At 38.2% G+C, this 18,673-nt stretch overlaps 3 protein-coding genes across 3 annotated transcripts; all 3 read left to right on the top strand.

The window, feature by feature from the left end:
- Positions 1-209: 209 nt before the first annotated feature.
- Positions 210-18,005, top strand: LOC116289122 (uncharacterized). The gene is made up of 17 exons (XM_089037105.1): positions 210-926; positions 1,688-1,997; positions 2,255-2,676; positions 3,068-3,347; positions 3,800-3,908; positions 4,043-4,234; positions 10,388-10,527; positions 10,753-10,808; positions 10,901-10,984; positions 11,118-11,227; positions 11,804-11,876; positions 12,221-12,303; positions 12,687-12,851; positions 13,197-13,352; positions 13,736-14,002; positions 14,563-14,630; positions 15,272-18,005. Exons 1-17 carry the CDS (start codon positions 210-212, stop codon positions 17,551-17,553), a joined length of 5,514 nt encoding a protein of 1,837 aa, XP_088893231.1. The 3' UTR covers positions 17,554-18,005.
- Positions 5,741-6,631, top strand: LOC148913921 (uncharacterized). The gene has a single exon (XM_089037126.1). The coding sequence runs from the start codon at positions 5,790-5,792 to the stop codon at positions 6,531-6,533; it is 744 nt and encodes a 247-aa protein (XP_088893252.1). The 5' UTR covers positions 5,741-5,789; the 3' UTR covers positions 6,534-6,631.
- Positions 7,586-9,989, top strand: LOC148913920 (uncharacterized). The gene has a single exon (XM_089037116.1). The coding sequence runs from the start codon at positions 7,601-7,603 to the stop codon at positions 9,716-9,718; it is 2,118 nt and encodes a 705-aa protein (XP_088893242.1). The 5' UTR covers positions 7,586-7,600; the 3' UTR covers positions 9,719-9,989.
- Positions 18,006-18,673: the final 668 nt, after the last annotated feature.

Genomic DNA, 18,673 nt, shown 5'->3' with positions numbered 1-18,673 from the left:
ACAATTGATAAGAGCTCATCTTAGGAGATTGCGATTGAGGCCGGATCCGAAGAATCCCGAGTCCTTTTGTTTCTTGGAATTTTATCACGTGACTTTTTGGCGCGAGAATTTTAATTTCCATTGTCAACCATGTTGGTTTTTTAACAAAGAAACATGATACAAACAAGAAACAAGACTTTTCTCCTTTTAACCATATTTTACCCCTAAAAATGTCTGGTAAAACATCAAGTAACGAATATTTACAAGTCGTCTTCCTGATCGACGAAAATTCGTCGAATATCAACGACAGAATCACAGGAAAAGATGCTTCTAACTCAGTTTGTTTGTGTGTTTTGAGGATTCTTTCGTACATCAATGAACTCCGAGATCAAAATAACTCCACTCTTCGTTGGGGATTTAAATTCTACGACTCCAGATCTCTGAATCAAAGATACCAGAGACATAATTTTAAAGAATTCTGCGTTTCTGAGTTCGAACATTTTGAGAAAGACGTCAGCGAACGCTTTGAGGAAGAAGTAAAAGGTCGAGCACAAGAACAAAATGATGAGGAAATGTCTACTCATACGGATGATGAATTTGCTTCTAATACGACTACAACAAGACCAACAGCTTCAAAATCTCTCACTTGTGCGTTAACTGATCTTGTTCATGATTTCCAATGGGAGATCAATGACTTGAATTCTCCTTTACGAACCACAAGGCGATCAAATCTACTTCAAAACAATGCTCGGAGAGCTAACAATATCGTGTTTCTGTTCTCAAAATGTCCGAGGAATTTGAACTCTCTTCGCGAATTTTGTGGCTTCAAGGTTCAAGATTTAAATTCTTTGAAGAATGCTATGATGTCTGATGCTCTCTTTAGAGAATTTAATGAAGTTTATAAGATCAATCTGAATTGGATTAACACTGAGTATAGTGATGTTATGGTGAGTGAAGCGTGGATTTTTAAAATTGTTTTCAAGTTTCTGCGAAATCAACAGTTTCTAGAGACTATGGTAGAGACTAGATAAACTAGTTAGTTTCTAGAGACATTTAGTCAAGGTTTTTGGCTTGGTCTGTCATAGATTTGATTGACAACAGAAAAAGTGTACCTCGTCTGGGATTGTGTGGGCCGCAAAGAAGGAAAAGCGCTCTAACTGAAATGCACCTCAGATCAAAGTTTCAATAGAGTGGTTTCCAGACAGTCACTCTGAAGGGCAAAACAAATGAAATGTTCCCCTTGGGAATACTCCATTTTATTACAGTTCTGTTCAGTGACCTCAAATAATAGTTCCAATCAAGGTGAGGGTGGAGTTGCCGCGCATGATAAGCTGTAGTTTTGCTGTGTGAGGAAATTCCAAACTCGACATGAAACTATCATTATGTTCATGGTCACTGAACGGAACTGTAAAATAGAGTATTGAACTCTTGGAGGTTCAGAATAGCATGGTGGTAAATCACTCTCCTCTCTTCTCTGAGGTCCAGGCTTCAATTTCCAGTTGCCCCATGACTCTGAGGGTTTTTCCTGCTCTCCATTTTTTCCTCTCTCGTTTGGCCAAGTTTTGTTGACAATTTTAAGAAGATTCCAAATTTTTTAGCTAATTTCTATTGCAGTGTCCAATTAGTTTGTTTTAGGAAAATAATTAGATCATTGTGCTATTGACTCCAACGAACAGTCTAATAAATGGCAAATGATTTGTTTTTATAGGACCAAGATGTTGTATACATGATGGAAGCATTTCTTCAAATGTTCAGCGGCACACTTATTCCATTACAGTCTCTTGTCTGCACCCAAAGTAACCCCTCTTCATCACTGGATTCTTCAATTACAGAGCATTCAAATTCTTCTACACAGTGTGGCCTGATATTTCCAGTCATGTCTGTACTAAATCAGTATATGGGAAAACTTAAGTGTGCTGGAAATGATGGTCAGTCTTCTACTAGTATGGTAAAGTTACAAAATCCTGAAGATAGTGCAGTACCAGACAACTTTTGGGTTGGATGGCTATGTTCTCCAGGTAAATATGGCCACTTTAATTTAACTGAGCACTAACTTTACATCAGTGAGAATCAAGGGTGGTGTTGAGATAGCCAATTGACCCAAGCCTCTGCGGTCTTGGATTCAATTCCTGGAGGTTATTTCAGGGTTTGATAAAATTTGAAAGTTTGAAAGTAATGGAGCAATTCAACCCAAAGTCTTATAGTAATCACTGGTCTTATTTTCTCTGTTCATTTTACAAGCACTTAATGATCTATTTTTATATATTCTTTTTAGGTGCTAAGCCAGTTTTTCACTGTACTCTGCAACTAAGTTCAATGTTGTCATCACATTCATCCAAAAATACAGAGGCAAGGGACTCTTCTTCTACCACAAATTCTACCAGCAAACCAACTCTTATAATAAGAAAACAATCTGGTACTGAAAGCATAGTTTCTTCTCATAACATCTCAACATCTGAATTAGACGTTATATCCACTGAAAGTGAAAACAATAACACCCAGAAAAGTTGTCCGAATGTGTTCTGGATTAAAGGGGCTGTGAGAAGAGATAAAATCTGTCCTTCTTGGTTTCACCTAACAAAAGTTTACACTTGTGTAGCCATGGTAACAGAGAAAGGAAATGAGCTCACTTGGTCAGGACTTTCTGGCTGGTTTCAAAGACTAATGCTGACCTTAGCCAAGCAGAATTTATCGCTGGTATGTGTCCTTTAATCCTGTGGAGTATCAAGGGTGTTGTGAGCTGAATTTATTAGGTCTCTCCCTTGATTCAAGCATTTTTCTCTGGGTTCTACAGTTGTAACTCCATCCACAAAACCTAGCATCCTAAATTCCAATTCAACCTATGAGTAAACCTTGTCCTAACTTAGTTCAATCCAGAGGTTGTTTCAGGGTTTGATCTGTGAGTTAGCTGTGCCCTGACTTAGATCAGCACAGAGGTTAGTTCAGGGCTGGATCTGTGAGTTAGCCATGCCCTGACTATAAGATCAGCACAGACGTTGTTTTAGGGTTGGATAAAATGTTTAGTTTTATATTATGTGTCAACTTATAACTATGGTAACCTTGTATAATATTATCTTGTGTATTTTAGGTCATAGAGCTGAGAGATCCAGAGTCTGGGATACCTGTCACTTCAGTACTCCAGCCTTTGACATCTGTCTGTGGTGTTCTCAGCATTGTTAACTCCAGTAAACTTCTTACACTGGAAAAACTTCTTCTCTGGAATCAGAGAAACTCCTCTAAAAGAACAGTAGATAGCAGTGAATGGCTTTTAGATGAGGGTTGGAATATTCCAGAAACTCCGGATCATGGAACAGCAAGAAATCTAACATCCAGTGAGATTCATTGTCCATTGAATGTACAATCTCCAGGTAAAATATTTTGACTGACAAGATATTTTAAGAAATTATTATTTTTTGTTTTCAAAGAACATTTGCACATGAATTAGTGCAAACACTGTATATGTATTTAGAAATCAGAACTTTATTACAACTACACTATTTAGTATTAACAACACCGATGAAACAATAGGAAAACAATAAACATTGAACTATTTTGTACTTCATAGTGTACAATAAGTAAAATAGAGCGGATGCAATTAAACTGTGAAATAAGATCAAACTAGATACTAACTAATAGTATCTATTGCATCCGCTCTAATGACTGTTTTATGGATTAAGCGTAAAAAAAGTTCTAACTACTTTCAATCAACACTAAAAATCAGAACTGAACAATAGACAATAATCAGTTTTGTGCATATATACATGTAGTATTTAGCACAAAGCAAAGGTTTCATTTTTCCTTTTTTTTCTCTCTCTTCTAGCTGGCTGTTCTTCTGTAGCTTTTTCTTCACAAGATCTCAATAGTTGGTCTCTAGGATTGGCTTGTCTGGAAAAAGGACCAGATGTTGTACAACCATCTTCAGAAAAATGGTAAAGTACACTTCTTTCTTTTGATTATTAATAAATTTCTTAAAAAAACTTTCTCTTTGAATAAAAATATCTGTGTAAGAGTTAAAGATCCCTTTTTGCTCTTTTATTTTAAATTCAATGCTATTATACTGTAGTTCTGATGATGGAACCACTCAAGAAAGCTCTTTGATAAAAAAACTCAAAGAACTGTACAGCAAGAAAAGAAGTAAGAAACCAAAGCTTGAAGTCAAGAAAACCAAATTAAAACACTTGGAAAAAAGAAAGAAAGAAAAGAAGATGCATGAACAAGTTAAAAAAGAACTTAAAAAGGAAAAACCATTGCTCAGGTAAACTACCAAATGCTTTGTGCTGCTGCATTAATAAATTGGGGTTCTTTACTGACCAGGAGGTCCAAATAGGGAAAAACTGTGCCAGAGGTCCTGAATAACATTTTGTTCCACAGATCTCAGCAGGTATACACCTATTTCAAGAAATACTGTATTGTTAGTCAGAGATTTGAAATCTGACTGAGACCGAGTAACACACTGCAAATTGCCGAGCAACATACTTTTAGTCCATGGGCCAGGGCTCGACCATGGTAACACTAAGGGGGACAAATTGTGAGTTATGCCAGGTTAAAGGTCACCTAAAGTTGTTTCAAAATTTATATGATAGCATTCCTAAAAGAGTAGCTTTGTGGTATTTTTTGTAACATCAAATTATTGAAAAATATCGATTTAGCATGAAAACGAGGCTGGGATAGAGTAATTTATAAAAATAGCTTTGCATGATTTTAAGCTCGATATTTATTTATCACATGTTAAAACAATAGAGCTACTATATATTATTACATTTAAAAGCTGGCTTACTTTGAAATTACTTATAAAAATGATTAAAAAAGGAAGAAAATATATTTGCTGATCCGCAAAGCATTTTGGGTAATTTTCAAGATGGCGGACTATTTGTGTGGTAAGTAGAGTAGAATTTTCAAGCAAAATCAGCTCAATTAAACACTTTTAAAGACTACGAAAATGAAGATACTGATAATATAGATATTTCTAACAATGTTAGAAATCGGAATTTGCATTTTTTCAACAGATTTGAAGCTTTGTCTTGTCGATTTTATAGTCCTTACATACCTTAAAGAGACGTAAAAGCATTTTTGATTTTCTTTCTTGTACAACAGATCTTAAAAAGTGTATTATTCATTGTACTGATGATAATAGTCAAAATTTAACTTCCCCCAAAGACCTCGGATCTTGGAAAACATTGCTAAAGGCTGCAGAAATTCGTAATCACAAAGCAATTCTTGATGTGGCTAGGGATACTAACGAAGGAGAAATACCGGCAAACGTTATGTATCATAGAAAATGCCGAAGTATTTTTACTCTGAAAAGAGATCTTGAAAACCTTTCTCGATCAACTGAAGATGCTGATGATGTGCAAGAGCCTGAGCAAAAGAGATACGCAACTAATAGACAACCATCAAGCTCGAGTAGGACATACGAGGAGATATGCATTTTTTGTGAAAAGAAAAGTAAATATTTAAAATCTTCAAGAAATCGAGAGCGTTTGATTCAGTGTAGAGATTTGCGTGCTGATGACTCCATTAGAACAACTGCTATTGCTAAAGATGACACTAAGATAATTGCCATCGTAAGCCGTGAACTAGTAGCCGCCGAAGCTTGTTACCACCGTTCATGCTATCGAGCTTATACTCGCCCTGCTAAAGTGAGCAATTCAAATGAATTTCAAGACGGGGATGAAGTTGTTGATGTTGATGATTGGTATAAGGACATTGAGACTCAAGCTTACGAAAAGCTTTTCGAATTCATACGTTCTTTATTAGAGAATCCAAGATTAATAAAGTTGGTTGACCTTAGAAACTTACTAATTTTCCACATGAACTCAATGGGCGTTACCGAAATTACTGAGTCAACCAAGAAATACATCCGCAGAAAATTGGAATTTGAGTTTGGCAGTCTTTTGCAGTTTGAGGACCTTCTTGACAACAATAAGCTGTTTGTTATTCCTGAAAGTCTCTCAAAACGTGAATTGGCTAAGGAACTGGCAAAACTTGCGCAACAACAAGAAGATATAACTATGCCATCAAAGATCAAACAAATTCAGGAAGCTAGTCTATATATTCGGAATGGTATTTTGTCAAATAACAATACAGATGTGTCGTGGCCTCCAAAACCTTCAGAACTCTGTCAGAATGCAGTAAACATACCGGAAGAACTCAAGACTTTTCTTTACACTGTTTTGACTGGGAATACTGAGATTCCAACTGAATACCCTCAACGACTGGAGCGCCTAATCAGTTCTTATGGACAAGATCTTATTTATGGTGTGAGCGGTGGAAAAGAGAAACCCCCTAAACAGATATTGCTACCTTATGCAGTCAAATCTTTGACTAACAATGTTGAGGTCATACAGATGTTAAACAGATGCGGACATGGTATTGCCTACTCGCAAGTCGAGGAAATAAACACAGCACTTTGTCTTAAAAAATGGCATCAACGCCCAACAATGACGTTCCGCTGCCCGAAGATATACAGCCGTATATTGAGACAACACTTGGCTGGGACAACATTGATCGATTGGAAGAAACGTTATCTGGAGGAGGAACTTCTCATCGAGTAAATGGTATTGTCGTTCAGGCCAGACATTTTGGTCCAAATCTTCCTGCACAGCCAGAATTTGAGATTGCAAGAACAAAGAAAAGAAGCATTGAGCCTCTGCAGCACGCTGAGATTCCTCCATATAACTGCCGGAGATCGTTGTGGCCCTCGAGCAAGGAAATATGTTGAAGTCACTTCTGAAGAATTGATGGCAAATGCAAGAAAGAAGAATCTGATTTGGATTTTAGTACGACTCCATGCAAGAGAAAGACAGAGAGCAAGTAGCTGGACTGGTTTTAACATTTCCATCCGCAATAAAGTAGAAGTCACAAAAGACAACATAGGATATTTACCAACTATCAACTCACCTGCTACAGACATGGCAACGGTCCATGAAGTACTAGTACAATCTTTGAAGATAAAGAACCAGCTCAAGTTGAAAAGTATCGTCCTTGTGTTTGACCAAGCGCTGTACGCAAAAGCAACTGAAATTCAATGGAAACATGACCAACGATTTAAAGATATCGTACTAAGGATTGGAGTGTTCCATACAGCTTGCACCTTACTGTCTATCATTGGCAAACGCTTTCAAGATGCTGGGCTTAGAGATCTATGCATCGAGGCAGGTGTGATAGCAGAAGGTTCTGTCTCAGGAGTCATGGATGGCCGTAGATACAACCGTGCAGTTAGATTCCACAAACTAATGTACTGAAGCACTTATGAGGTTGATATGGAAAGGCTTTCGGTCATGGATCGAGGAAAACCACAAGGAATCAAATAGGAAAGTTGATGCTTTCTTCAATGGACTTGAGACACTTTACGACAATGTTTGTGAGGCAGAGTTCAATAAACAAATGGGAAGTTCTAGTTTTGCTGAATTCGTTAAGCTCTATGACATGTATATAGACTTTCTACGAAAGCATAATGGTCAGCTCTCTGAATTTTGGATGTCATATATTGACATTATGGAGATCCTTCTGGGACTTTTAAGAGCATCAAGAGAGGGTAACTGGGAGCTTCATATCTCTTCTATCAGGGGAATGGTTTCGTGGTGCTTTATTATGATATTTATCTGCTTACTTGCTAGAAATGTCCCACCTCGAAGAAGATCACCAAGATGTAATAGAGTACTTTAGAGCCGGTGGCTTTTCTGTACAGATTGGTGACGACAATCCATTTGGAAGAATACCCGTAGATCAAACCGTTGAAGAAACCGTTAATAAAGATACACAGACTGCTGGAGGAACCAAGGGATTCAGCTTGAAACCTGGTGCTGTGAGAAAGTACTACTTAGTTGCAGAATTTCGAAGCATATTTATGCGTCAGCTTAAGGATATGCTTCATCTGAACACAGCAAGCAGAAAACACACTGATCTTCAACCAAGTAGGATGGCAAAAGATGAAGCAGATGTAAATGCATTACTCTTATTGCTAGAAGAAAGCTGGATAAATCCTTTTAACAGTAATCAACAGGATCTTGTTTGTTTATCTACCGGTAAACTTGCGACTCCAGAAATTGCCAAAGATTTGATTCAAGCCAAAGCTCTTGGTGAGGAAGCATACAAGTCATTTAGAGAAAACCGACTCGAGTCTAATCCACCAAAGTCTAATTTCTATGATAAAATGACCAAGCTCCAACTGAAAACATTTGGAAATCTGTCCAAGAAGATGAAAGTCGGAGGAGGAACAAGCAAGGAAGTTATAATAAAGGCAGATAGAGCTTTATTTGCACAGATGCTGATCATTGCTGAGAACAGAAAGCTGAATATAAGTGATGTTCTTTGTCACCCACTTGGACCCCTACCTTGGTCTCTGGCATCTGCTGATGGATCGTTAAGGAAAACAAATAAATCATCTCTGTTAAACGACCTGAAGAAGAACATACCAGCGGCAAATACCATTCCACAGCCAAGTGCACGAATTATTGATGGGATGTTTTTTGTTCAGAAAATGAAAGTTGACCAGAAGACATTTGGTGACGTAGCTGAAAGTCTCATGTCTATGATCCTAAATGAAGGAAACGAAAGCGAACGTATCGATGTTGTCTTCGATGTTTACAAGGATGAATCGATCAAAAATGCCGAAAGAGAAAAGAGGGGTTCTGAAAGTGGACACGAGTTTAAAAACATCAAATCAGATCATAAGATTCGTCAGTGGTCCAAATTTCTAGCAAGTTCCAAAAACAAGTCCCAACTTATTAAGTTTATTTCAGAAGAATGGAGAAAGGAGAAGTATCAGGAAAGATTAGCTGAACAATCAAAGACTATCTTTGTAACAACAGAAGACCACTGTTATGAAATCACTTCATCAGGTTCAGCAGAAAGGGAGGACCTTCGATCAAATCATGAAGAGGCTGACACAAGAGTTCTATTCCATGCAGCAAATGCAGCATCGGCAGGCTACGAAGCAGTTGTGATTAGTTCAGAAGATACCGACGTATTTGTTCTCTGTTTGGCTTTCAGTAGTTATATTCCATGCTCATTGTACGTGAAATGTGGCAAGAAGATTCGAACAATGTACATTGACATTTCAAATGTAGCTCGAATGTTAGGATCGCAGGTATGTACGTCTCTTCTCGGATTTCACGCCTTTACAGGCTGTGACAGTGTCAGTGCTTTTGCGGGAAAAGGAAAACTAGCTGCATTCAAAATGCTGAAAACAAACAAATTGTACCAAGACCTATTTCACCAAATTGGAATGCAGTGGGATTTCACAGACGACGTGTTCTCAAAGATACAAGAATTCACATGCAGAATGTACAGCTCCAATCCTGGAACCAAAGAAGTAAATGAGCTTCGTTATAGATTATTCTGTGTGAAGAAAGGGAAACTAGAATCGCAACAGCTACCGCCCTGCGCTGACTGCTTAAAACTCCATACACAACGTGCAAACTACCAAGCAGCCATCTGGAGAAGAAGTCTGCAAGGCTGCCCTAACGTTCCATCACCTATTGGACACGGGTGGATTCACGAAGACAACAAGTTTGTAATCAAATGGATGAGCGGTGAACCAGCCCCCACAGCTGTCCTAGAATTCCTTTCCTGCTCTTGCTCACGCTCATGTAAACCATCAAGCTGTATGTGCATTATAAATGGCCAGAAGTGCACTGATATGTGCAAACTACGTGACTGTGACAATCGTGTAGAAGATGAAGATCTCGAAGATGATGAATGTTCAGAAGAAGAAGAGGATGATGAAGACAATTAAAGAGGCCATTAACAGTAAGTTTGTATAGAGTCAGACGTTTGATATTGAAAAATAGGCTACGCGAAGAACAATATAAATGTATCAAATATATTTTCCAACTATTCTTTCCCTTTAAAGCACATAAATCACAAAATAACTTGTTGCCATGGTAACTACGATATTCTAAAACTCCCTAGAGTAGCTCATGTTGAGCTTACTGAATACCTTGTCTATCATTTTGAAATGATTGCATATACATTTCAGGCCTTATAATAAACTTGAATAGCTGGAATATTAGTATTATCTAAATTTCGATTTTAATTGAGTGACGTCATAATATCACGTGATTTCAGCACTAAAGCTACTCTTCTGACATTGCTATCACTGAAAACCATAAAGTAGAGGGTGCAAGCTTTCCAAAAATGTATGATAGCATTTGTCCCCCTGACTGTTACCGAAGACCTTATTTTTGGGGGCCTGGCCCATGGACTATTTCATTTGATTGGAATAATATTATTGTGAAGTATGAACTTTGAGTTAGAAATGTGTTTTTTCCTTTTCCAGCCAGAAAACATAAAAGCACAACATTCTGTTTAGTCTCAGATCTCCCATTTCAGATCTTTTGAAATGGGTGTACATCGTATTGCAACCATGCTCATGTGTGTTTCATATGTTGATTAATTATTTCAGTGGCTCAAATGGTCATCCACCTGTTGCCCCCTCGTACAATGTCCCCAACAACAATGATGAACAGAAAGAAGACATTGATGTTACGAGTGAAGAAAAGAAGAAAGAGATGACGATATTGCTGGAAAGCCTCCAATTGGATGGTAATAAATATTTATTATTACTTGTTGCTGCATGCATCCCTTACATGAGTCGAATAAAGGGACAAAAAACCTGGCTGTTATTTTGGTTGTCATGGACAAGCTGTGATGACAACAAAGTGTGCTTGTGCCTATGATTTAAACGCTTTTTAAAAATTATGTTTTGTTTTTACTTTCGGCTGCTGGCTGTTTGTGTTTGGTAAATTACCAGTTTTTGTTTATATTCAGTTGAACAAGACTTAAGGAACTTCTTAAAAGATGCATATCATCAAGCAGTTACAAGCGTAAGTAAAAGAAACACACCTGGTTAAAGAAGATTTTGCAATGATTACGAAAAATTTGACATTATTGATGTGATGCTATGTTTTTTTTCCAGATGGACAGTTTGACCAGATTTATTGACAAATGTATAGCAGTGATTGACTTTTACCTGAGAAAAAATGTGACTGTCAAAGAAGAGGTGAGATGTTTGTTGATCAATGAAGAAAGTAGGTACTGTAGTTTTCACAGGCTGCCCATTGGTAGATTAACCAATAATGTTGAAGTTATTGAAGACATGGTTGTATTCCTCAATGAATATTGCTTGTTTTCAGCTGACTATACAAGGTGTGCTAGCAGACTGTCTTCTGCTCAGTAACCTTACGATAAGGGACAAGTATGACGGACTAAAGACATTTGATTGCAAGCAAAACAAACTAACAGAGTAAGTTTTTAAGCATTCTAACACGGAAGGCAAAAGAAAAAAAAATTGTGAATGTAGTGGACTGCTTCTGAGAAAGGGCAGTAATCTTGCCAGGGGGCAAAACAAAACAAAGATGTCGGAAAATACATAGTTTCATGTGTTTGTATTTTTTATATGGGTAAAGGTGATCAATGTGCCATCTTAATTCATCTTTTATTGTATTCTCTTTTGGTGAGCTGTTAATATCAATCGAGGTTTTGCACCATCATGTGACGGCAGCCATGTTAGATGGCAGGGATGATACAATAGTTTTACATATTAAAAAAGAATTCAATTCCTAAGAGCAAAGGAATTTTATTGTTCTGCCATCTAACCACAGGCAGCCCAAGCTGCATTATGGGCACATGCACGAGATGATGCAAAACCTGTATTGACCTCATTATCACAACAATCATCATAATGCCTTGCAATCCAACTTGGCCTCCATTTCACCAAAGTTAAGTCCATTGTGTTACATAAATCACACAGAGTAATCAATGATTGCTCATTCTCCCAGTCCAGAGGCTTTTAATCTTATTCTCTATACAATTCTGACAGGTATCAGCTGCAAGTGTTGTTAAGACTAGAGATGATATGTGCAGGAGGTGAAAGTACTTCCGTGATAGATGAGGTACATGTAAATCAAATTAGACTTTCAATTACGTGGGGAAAATATGGCATTATTTGTTTATCAATATGTTTAAGCTTGTTCTAATATTTTCATACTGTAATCAACTGAATTCTCTTAAAAGTTAAGTAGACAGTAATAAAACCAAATAAAACCAAGGGGGAGGACAGAAAGAGGATCTACTTTATTCTCTTACATTATTTTTGAATTTGGAAGGTTCCTATTAACAACCTTTCAAAGCTTCCCCTCTCTTTGCCCATTGGGGATGAATCTAAAATGCCTTTTTCTAAGAATACATGTACTGTAGTTTGATTTAACTAATAAGCAATATTATTACTATCGTCTAGGTTGTTGTTATGTTGAGGTCCATCTCATTCATCAAGGATCCTGGATTTCTGAGGGATTTTCTCAAAGAAGTCATACTGACGAGGTATAAATCTTTAGGTTAACATAAGCCACTTGTTATATTTGTGGAATAAACTCAGTAAAGTGTATCTAGAAAGTGTTTTGTACAATAGACCATTCTAACTTGGGTGTGACGTTTTTTAATTTCAGACCATACGTTATTCTCTTTTTTTTCCAGTGGTATCCATATTCATGTGTTTTCTCATGTACAACTATTAAACAAAGAAATGGGACTCTAGAGAATAACATGTGGTCTGATATGGAAAAACATTTATGCCGAAGCTAAGGAGGTCTATCCCCATCAGAGACTCATTCAATTGAGATTAAACTCAAACTTATCACTTCACCCCTTCTTGAGTGCACGTAAAGCACTGCATAACCTGATTCATGTATTCTTGTCTTTGCCAGGTATGTCCAACGCATTCCAAAGTTTCTCTGTGAGATCTATGAAGGATTAATGCAAGACCTCCCAGCAGAACTGCGGTCTCCTTCCAAAAACAGTGAAGAAGAGGAATCTCCTCTGAAGAGAGGTCAAGTTGCATCAGTGGTGCGACCAGAGTCAGATCAACCCCGGTTAGTTCCTGAAACTGTAGTTTAAACTTCATGTCTTGTCATCTCCTTGTCATGTCATCTTGTTGTTGAAGGACAAGATAGGACAACACATGACCTTTTTCAGCATGTGCTTCGATTGGAATTGGAATTTTTGGAAATGATTTTGCTACTTTTATTGCCATAGTTGTTGTTGTTGGTGCTACTCTTGTTGTGAATATGATGTCATGGCCTTGTTTCCTGCTTGTTTTTTTGGGGAGGGGGAGGGGGGTGGGGATAAGGGAGTTGCCTTGGGTACAGACCACTGAGATACTATGTAAGAGATATCTTCACTTCTTCATGATGTCTATACTCCTTTTCCCATTCCAGCAGCGAGGTAAGTCGTCCTCTCACTTGTCATCGCAGCATTGCAGACATGGGAGGGAAAAGACGAGAAATAGTTATTCCTGGTAAAGCAAAAACAAAGACCAAAACAGGAAAAAAGAAGAACGACAAAACAAGCTGTTCATCTTCAAAGGAAAAAAGGTAATGTACAAATCTGTGTGTATTTTAACTTATGGCAACAGTTGGGGAAAAAGAAGGAAGGTTTAAGGATAACAGCCATCCAGACTTGTGTCTGGCAAGAATTGGAGCTTATCTGGCCAAATCTTTGCATAAGTGGTAATTTTGACCAGTAATATTAATTCCATAAAAGAGGTAAAGTATGACTGATCTAATTTGAAACTAATCTGGCCAGTTGTCATGACTGGTAACTGACTATGCATTTTTTTTTTTGCCCTTGTCAGGGGAATCAAAATGCTTAGTGTCATCTTTGACAAATGGTAGCTTGGAATGTTAATTATTCTACCACCATGAAAGTATTTGGAACTTCCTGAGAAATTCATGAACATATTATGTTTCTCTATTAGTGATCGAGGTAAATCCCAGAAAACTCCGGTCAAGAAGGTGCGCAGAAACCTGTTTACTGAAGGAGACGAAACACCAGGAATGACTGGTATCTCAATGAGCAAGAGTAAATTGAAAGTGCCTTCAATATTTGGTAAAGAAGATAAGTCTGGTCAACATAGAAACAAAGAAAGCAGACGACATTTGGTAGCTCACTCTAAGATGGTGAAAGAAACTCCTGGGAGAAGGCAAATTCATAATGCTTTGTGGCAAAAACAGCACAGAGCAAGGTTAGTAGACTGTTGAAATTTATTCATTCATTTGTCAATCCACTTGTCCTTCCTTCTGTCCATCCATTTTCCCATTTTAATCTATTCTTCGTTTCCATTTTCCCATCAATTAATCTTTTCTTCGTGCACCCCTCTCGTCCTCCCTCCTACCACTTGTTTGTCCATTCATCCCATCCCACCAGGACCCCACTTTCCATTCTTTTACCACCTACCTCTCTCCCAAAACCTGCCCATGCATCCATCTGTCCATATTTTATTCTCCCATCCTGTCCTTCTGTCCATCTATTTTCCCATCTATTAATCTATTGTCCATGTATCCCTCTCTGCCTCCCTCCTACCACTTGTTTATCCATTCATCCCATCCCATCCCATCCTAACCCACTATCCATCCATTCACCACCTACTTTCCACAACCTGCCATTTATCCGTTCATCCATCCACCCATTTATTCTCCCATCCCCCACCTACTTCTCCATGTACCTCTCTAGCTCCCTCCTAGCTCCCTCCTCCAACATGCATTTTATCCTGAAGGATAATCAATAATATTTTGTTCTCTTCAGAAAACGTACAAGTACAGCAACTGACCTGAACATTGTTAAAGAATCTCCTCTCAAAGAAATCTTAGAAGGTATATTTTCTATTACAAAATTCATGATGATCATGATGGCGATGACTGCACGACAATGATAATAATTAGCAATTAGTCCTCGAGCACAAGTCCGCCGAATGAGCTATTGACTCATAGGTCATGAAGGTGAGAGGACTAATTGTTTTAGTCAAATCTGTGACTAGTGGGTCAAATATGTAGATGCAAACAAGTCTTAAATTAAAGTTAAATTCATTTTTTTGGCTTTCAAAGCTGGCACTTTTTGCTACCTAGTAGGCTATAACTTATAGCTTACTAGTAGCTCATGCAATCAGAATGCAGCATTGATGATAGACTAATAGTCTTTATTTGCACACGGTGGTGATGATCATAATTAAGAAATAATGCTGGTGATGATTATGATTGTGGTGGTGAAGGTGATGACAACGACGACAATGATAATAGAACCATGAACTACTCTGCCTTTCAATATTGCTGTTCCTTCCCATTTAAAATATATCCATAACAGGATATCTGTAACATCAAGCAAAACCAACCAACCAACCAACCAAACAAACAAACTGGGCAATTCATCAAAATAGTAGACATAATATATGAAAACAGACAATAGCATTGACCCAAGAAAGAGTAGTATTGATATAAATTTTTCTTTTCTTTCATAGCTGAATCTCTTCCTCGTCGCAGCCCTCGGCGACACCCTGGATCAATCTTCCAGCGAAGTCAGTCATTTTATGGCGCCAATCCAAAGTCGTGTCCTCTTGTAAGAACATGGAGCTCTTCATCAATACGCAATGAATCTCCTATTAAAAAACTTGAACTTGATGAAAACACCGATGCCAGTAACTTAGCAACGGATGCCATGGAAACCATTACAACGCCTGTTAAGGATACACAGGATTATGATACAGTCAAGGAGTCACCGCTGCGGTTTCCTCCTCGAAGAAGGAAACGCTTCACCTTGCACACTTTGTTGGCAGAGACGACAACTAAAACAGAGCGAGACTCTTCAAGCAATTCTAAATCTTTGACACCGAAATCCAAAGTAGAGGTTCCAGTGCGGTCTTCTCCAAGACTGTTAAAGAAGCGATCCTTCTCTTGTATTGGATTTTCTAATTCTTTATCTAGTTATTCCAAGAGTGGGAATAGTTCAGACGGTAACAGAATTAGTACACCAAGCAAGGACAAGGTTCTTACCCCGACAAGATCGTCTCCGCGATTCAAGAAAAGCGCCAGCGATTCGTCAGGAATGACTAGAAATCGAATTAGTTTGTCTTCACCTCGCACTGACCAAAATCGCTGGAATCCAGAGAAAAGGAAAAGACTTCAAACGCCACCTCGTTCTGGGCTTTATGACTTCAAACCCGTCGAATCTTTCGGTGATTCGAGTAAAAGGACAAGAACGGAGTCTACAGACCGTTTGATGCATTCTAACAAGTTAACAAAAAATTCAGAGAACGAGGGTGATTCTGAAGACAGCGAAGTTGTCCTAAACTTAAATAAACAGCCACTTTTACTTGATCAATTTGAAGTAAATGAAGTGCGCAGTCCAGATAAATCGGAGAACCAAAGTTCAGCTCGCGAGTACGGCGTTCGTGATGCTCATGATGTGAACTCCATTAGAAAACGGCATTGTCGTGAGACTTCTCCTGGTGTAGAACTAAGAGAGGATATGGAGAATAAATCTCCAACGAACATGGTTAATTCAAGTATCAAAGATGATACTTCCAATGACAAGAACAATAGGATATTACGCTCTAGTCACAGGAGAGCATCCTTTGAGCAGCAATGGGAAGCAATCACCTTATCGCCTCCTTCTAAAAATAAAATATTTGACTGTAATTCGGAGTGCAATGGTGGCAGAAGCGAACGTGACGTTTTAAGCCGAAAACGACTGTCTTTCAGTCCCTCGAAGAAAATGGAAACAAGTCACGGTGCATCCGAGAATCAGCCAAGTGCGTCCGTAGACGAATGTTTCATTAATGAGGACAAAAATGAGACCAAACCCAGGAGTGATGAAGCAACAATGACCAAGGAAAGTGATGATGATCGTGGAGAAAATACTAGATCAGACGACGTGGAAAACTCACTAGACAATACCTTGAAGGTTGCTACTCCTGTACGCAGGTCCCCACGAAAACACTTCGATAAAAACAGCCCCGTTTGTGGATCTCAAAAATTGCTGAGACCAAAACCAGTAGTATCAACCCCACCAGCTAAAAAACGAAGAAAAACGCGCAGTCAAACCGAACAGGAGACCAAAAGGTCAAGCCCTTTGAATCAAATACTAAAACAGCGTAAGAGAAACAGACCTGGGAGCCTTAAGTCACCGAAGAATAAGGCGCATTCCGAGGCGGGCGTAGATACTGCTACTCACAAAGGACCAATGCATGTTATTTCAGTAGGGCAAGCCGACAGCTTTGCGGAGTTGGCTATGGAACTCTTAGATGAATGCTCCAAGTCTTCAGAGGACATGGTATACGATTGGTTCAAACACATCGATAAACAAGAAAATCCAGTTGAGCCCACATCAATGATTGGTGTCCCTGAAATCAATAATGTACAAAGAAGTTTAGGAGTAGCAGACTTTGGTTTTGAGGATGATGATGTTTTTCAAAATCCCCCGAAATCCTTACGTTCCGGGAAAACGCCCTACAAGCCTGCCACGCCCATATCTGCCAAGAGTATTAAGATGCTGCGCGAGTCTCCTCTTTTGGTGAATTCTTCATCGATTTCTGTTCCACCAGGATCTTTTGCGAAAAAATGGTCCGACTCGTCGCCGTCCGGAAGAGAACGGCTTAAGCGTCGGAAACGTTCGGAAGCATTCGGGGGAAATTCGTCAGAACTCGATACGAGCATGAGCGATGATGGGGAGAATGTTATCAAACGAAATCAAGAGAAGAACTCGACTCGATCAAGAAAGAAGTTAAAACTGAACACAGACTAAATTTTTTATGAAATAAATTTTCGTATTGGCGAAGCAAATTGTAAGATGTAAGATGAATTATCACAAGGCAAATGATAGTGTTAATATTTGAGATGTTCACAAAGACATGCATATTCGTTTTTCACAAGTTTTCAAAATTTAAAGTTATTTGTAAATAAGATTTATCCAACTTGAGTTTGTAGCCGACTTTTTGTAGAATGAACAAATCATTAATTCATTTATCAGAGTGTGTAGCAGTGTTTTCTTATGGTTGGTATGAATATGGCTCTGTCTTGTGAACCAAAGAAAAGCTGTTAGTAAGTCGACCGAACGGTTACAATGAGATGCGGGGGAAGTGCGCTATTTGAAGACACTCACGCAGAGTGTAGAGAAAGAGTAAGACAAAGGGCGCGTTAGCTATGGTCCAAGCTTTTCTAACAATTATACGAAAGTGTAAAGTGCACTTTTTAAGATAAGGATGCGCTTTTTGAGAAAACTATTTATTTATTAGTATTTATACTACCAATATAATCTTTGAGCATTCTAATAATACACTGGGGAGGTGATGTACTATATAATTACCTTTGTTTCATAACTACTAAGATATAAATTTTCCAGTATACGAAATATTATAATATTATAATAATATAGTATAATAAAACAGGTCGTGATGAGAAAACTATTCAAAATGATGAAATAGATATTCGACACTATTCGGCCCTGATATACTTCATGCAATATTCCTCGTATAAGCAACCTTTGCTTTTCCAATTTGTCTTTTTGGGGGTTTTTCTGTCTCGGTAATTGTGTAGGGCGCGGCTATTTTTTGCATTTACACCTATTTCGAAACGATAGTCGGAGCCAAAGGAGATGAACCATATAGGCCGCGATATGAAATTATTCTAAGGCCTCGATAATTCGTGTTCAGAACTATGCCCATAGTTCCTTTCGGACTTTGAATGGCTTATCGTCTATCTACTTTGGCTCCAACGGCCTGTGAATATTAGCAAAGGGAGAGCGGTCGCATTGCGAGGAAATTGAACGTATTAGAGTTTATGTATTTAAAAAAAATTAAAGCATATTCAATTATATTCTTTTGCATGTAATAATAATACTAAGCAAATTTGATTTAACGAAAAGT

This window comes from Actinia tenebrosa, unplaced genomic scaffold (assembly GCF_029948245.1).
Source record: "Actinia tenebrosa isolate PJP-AT-01 unplaced genomic scaffold, QUT_ActTen_1.0 PGA_scaffold0__85_contigs__length_37466705, whole genome shotgun sequence".
Lineage (NCBI taxonomy): Eukaryota > Metazoa > Cnidaria > Anthozoa > Actiniaria > Actiniidae > Actinia > Actinia tenebrosa.
This window is presented reverse-complemented; position numbering and strand designations above follow the sequence as displayed.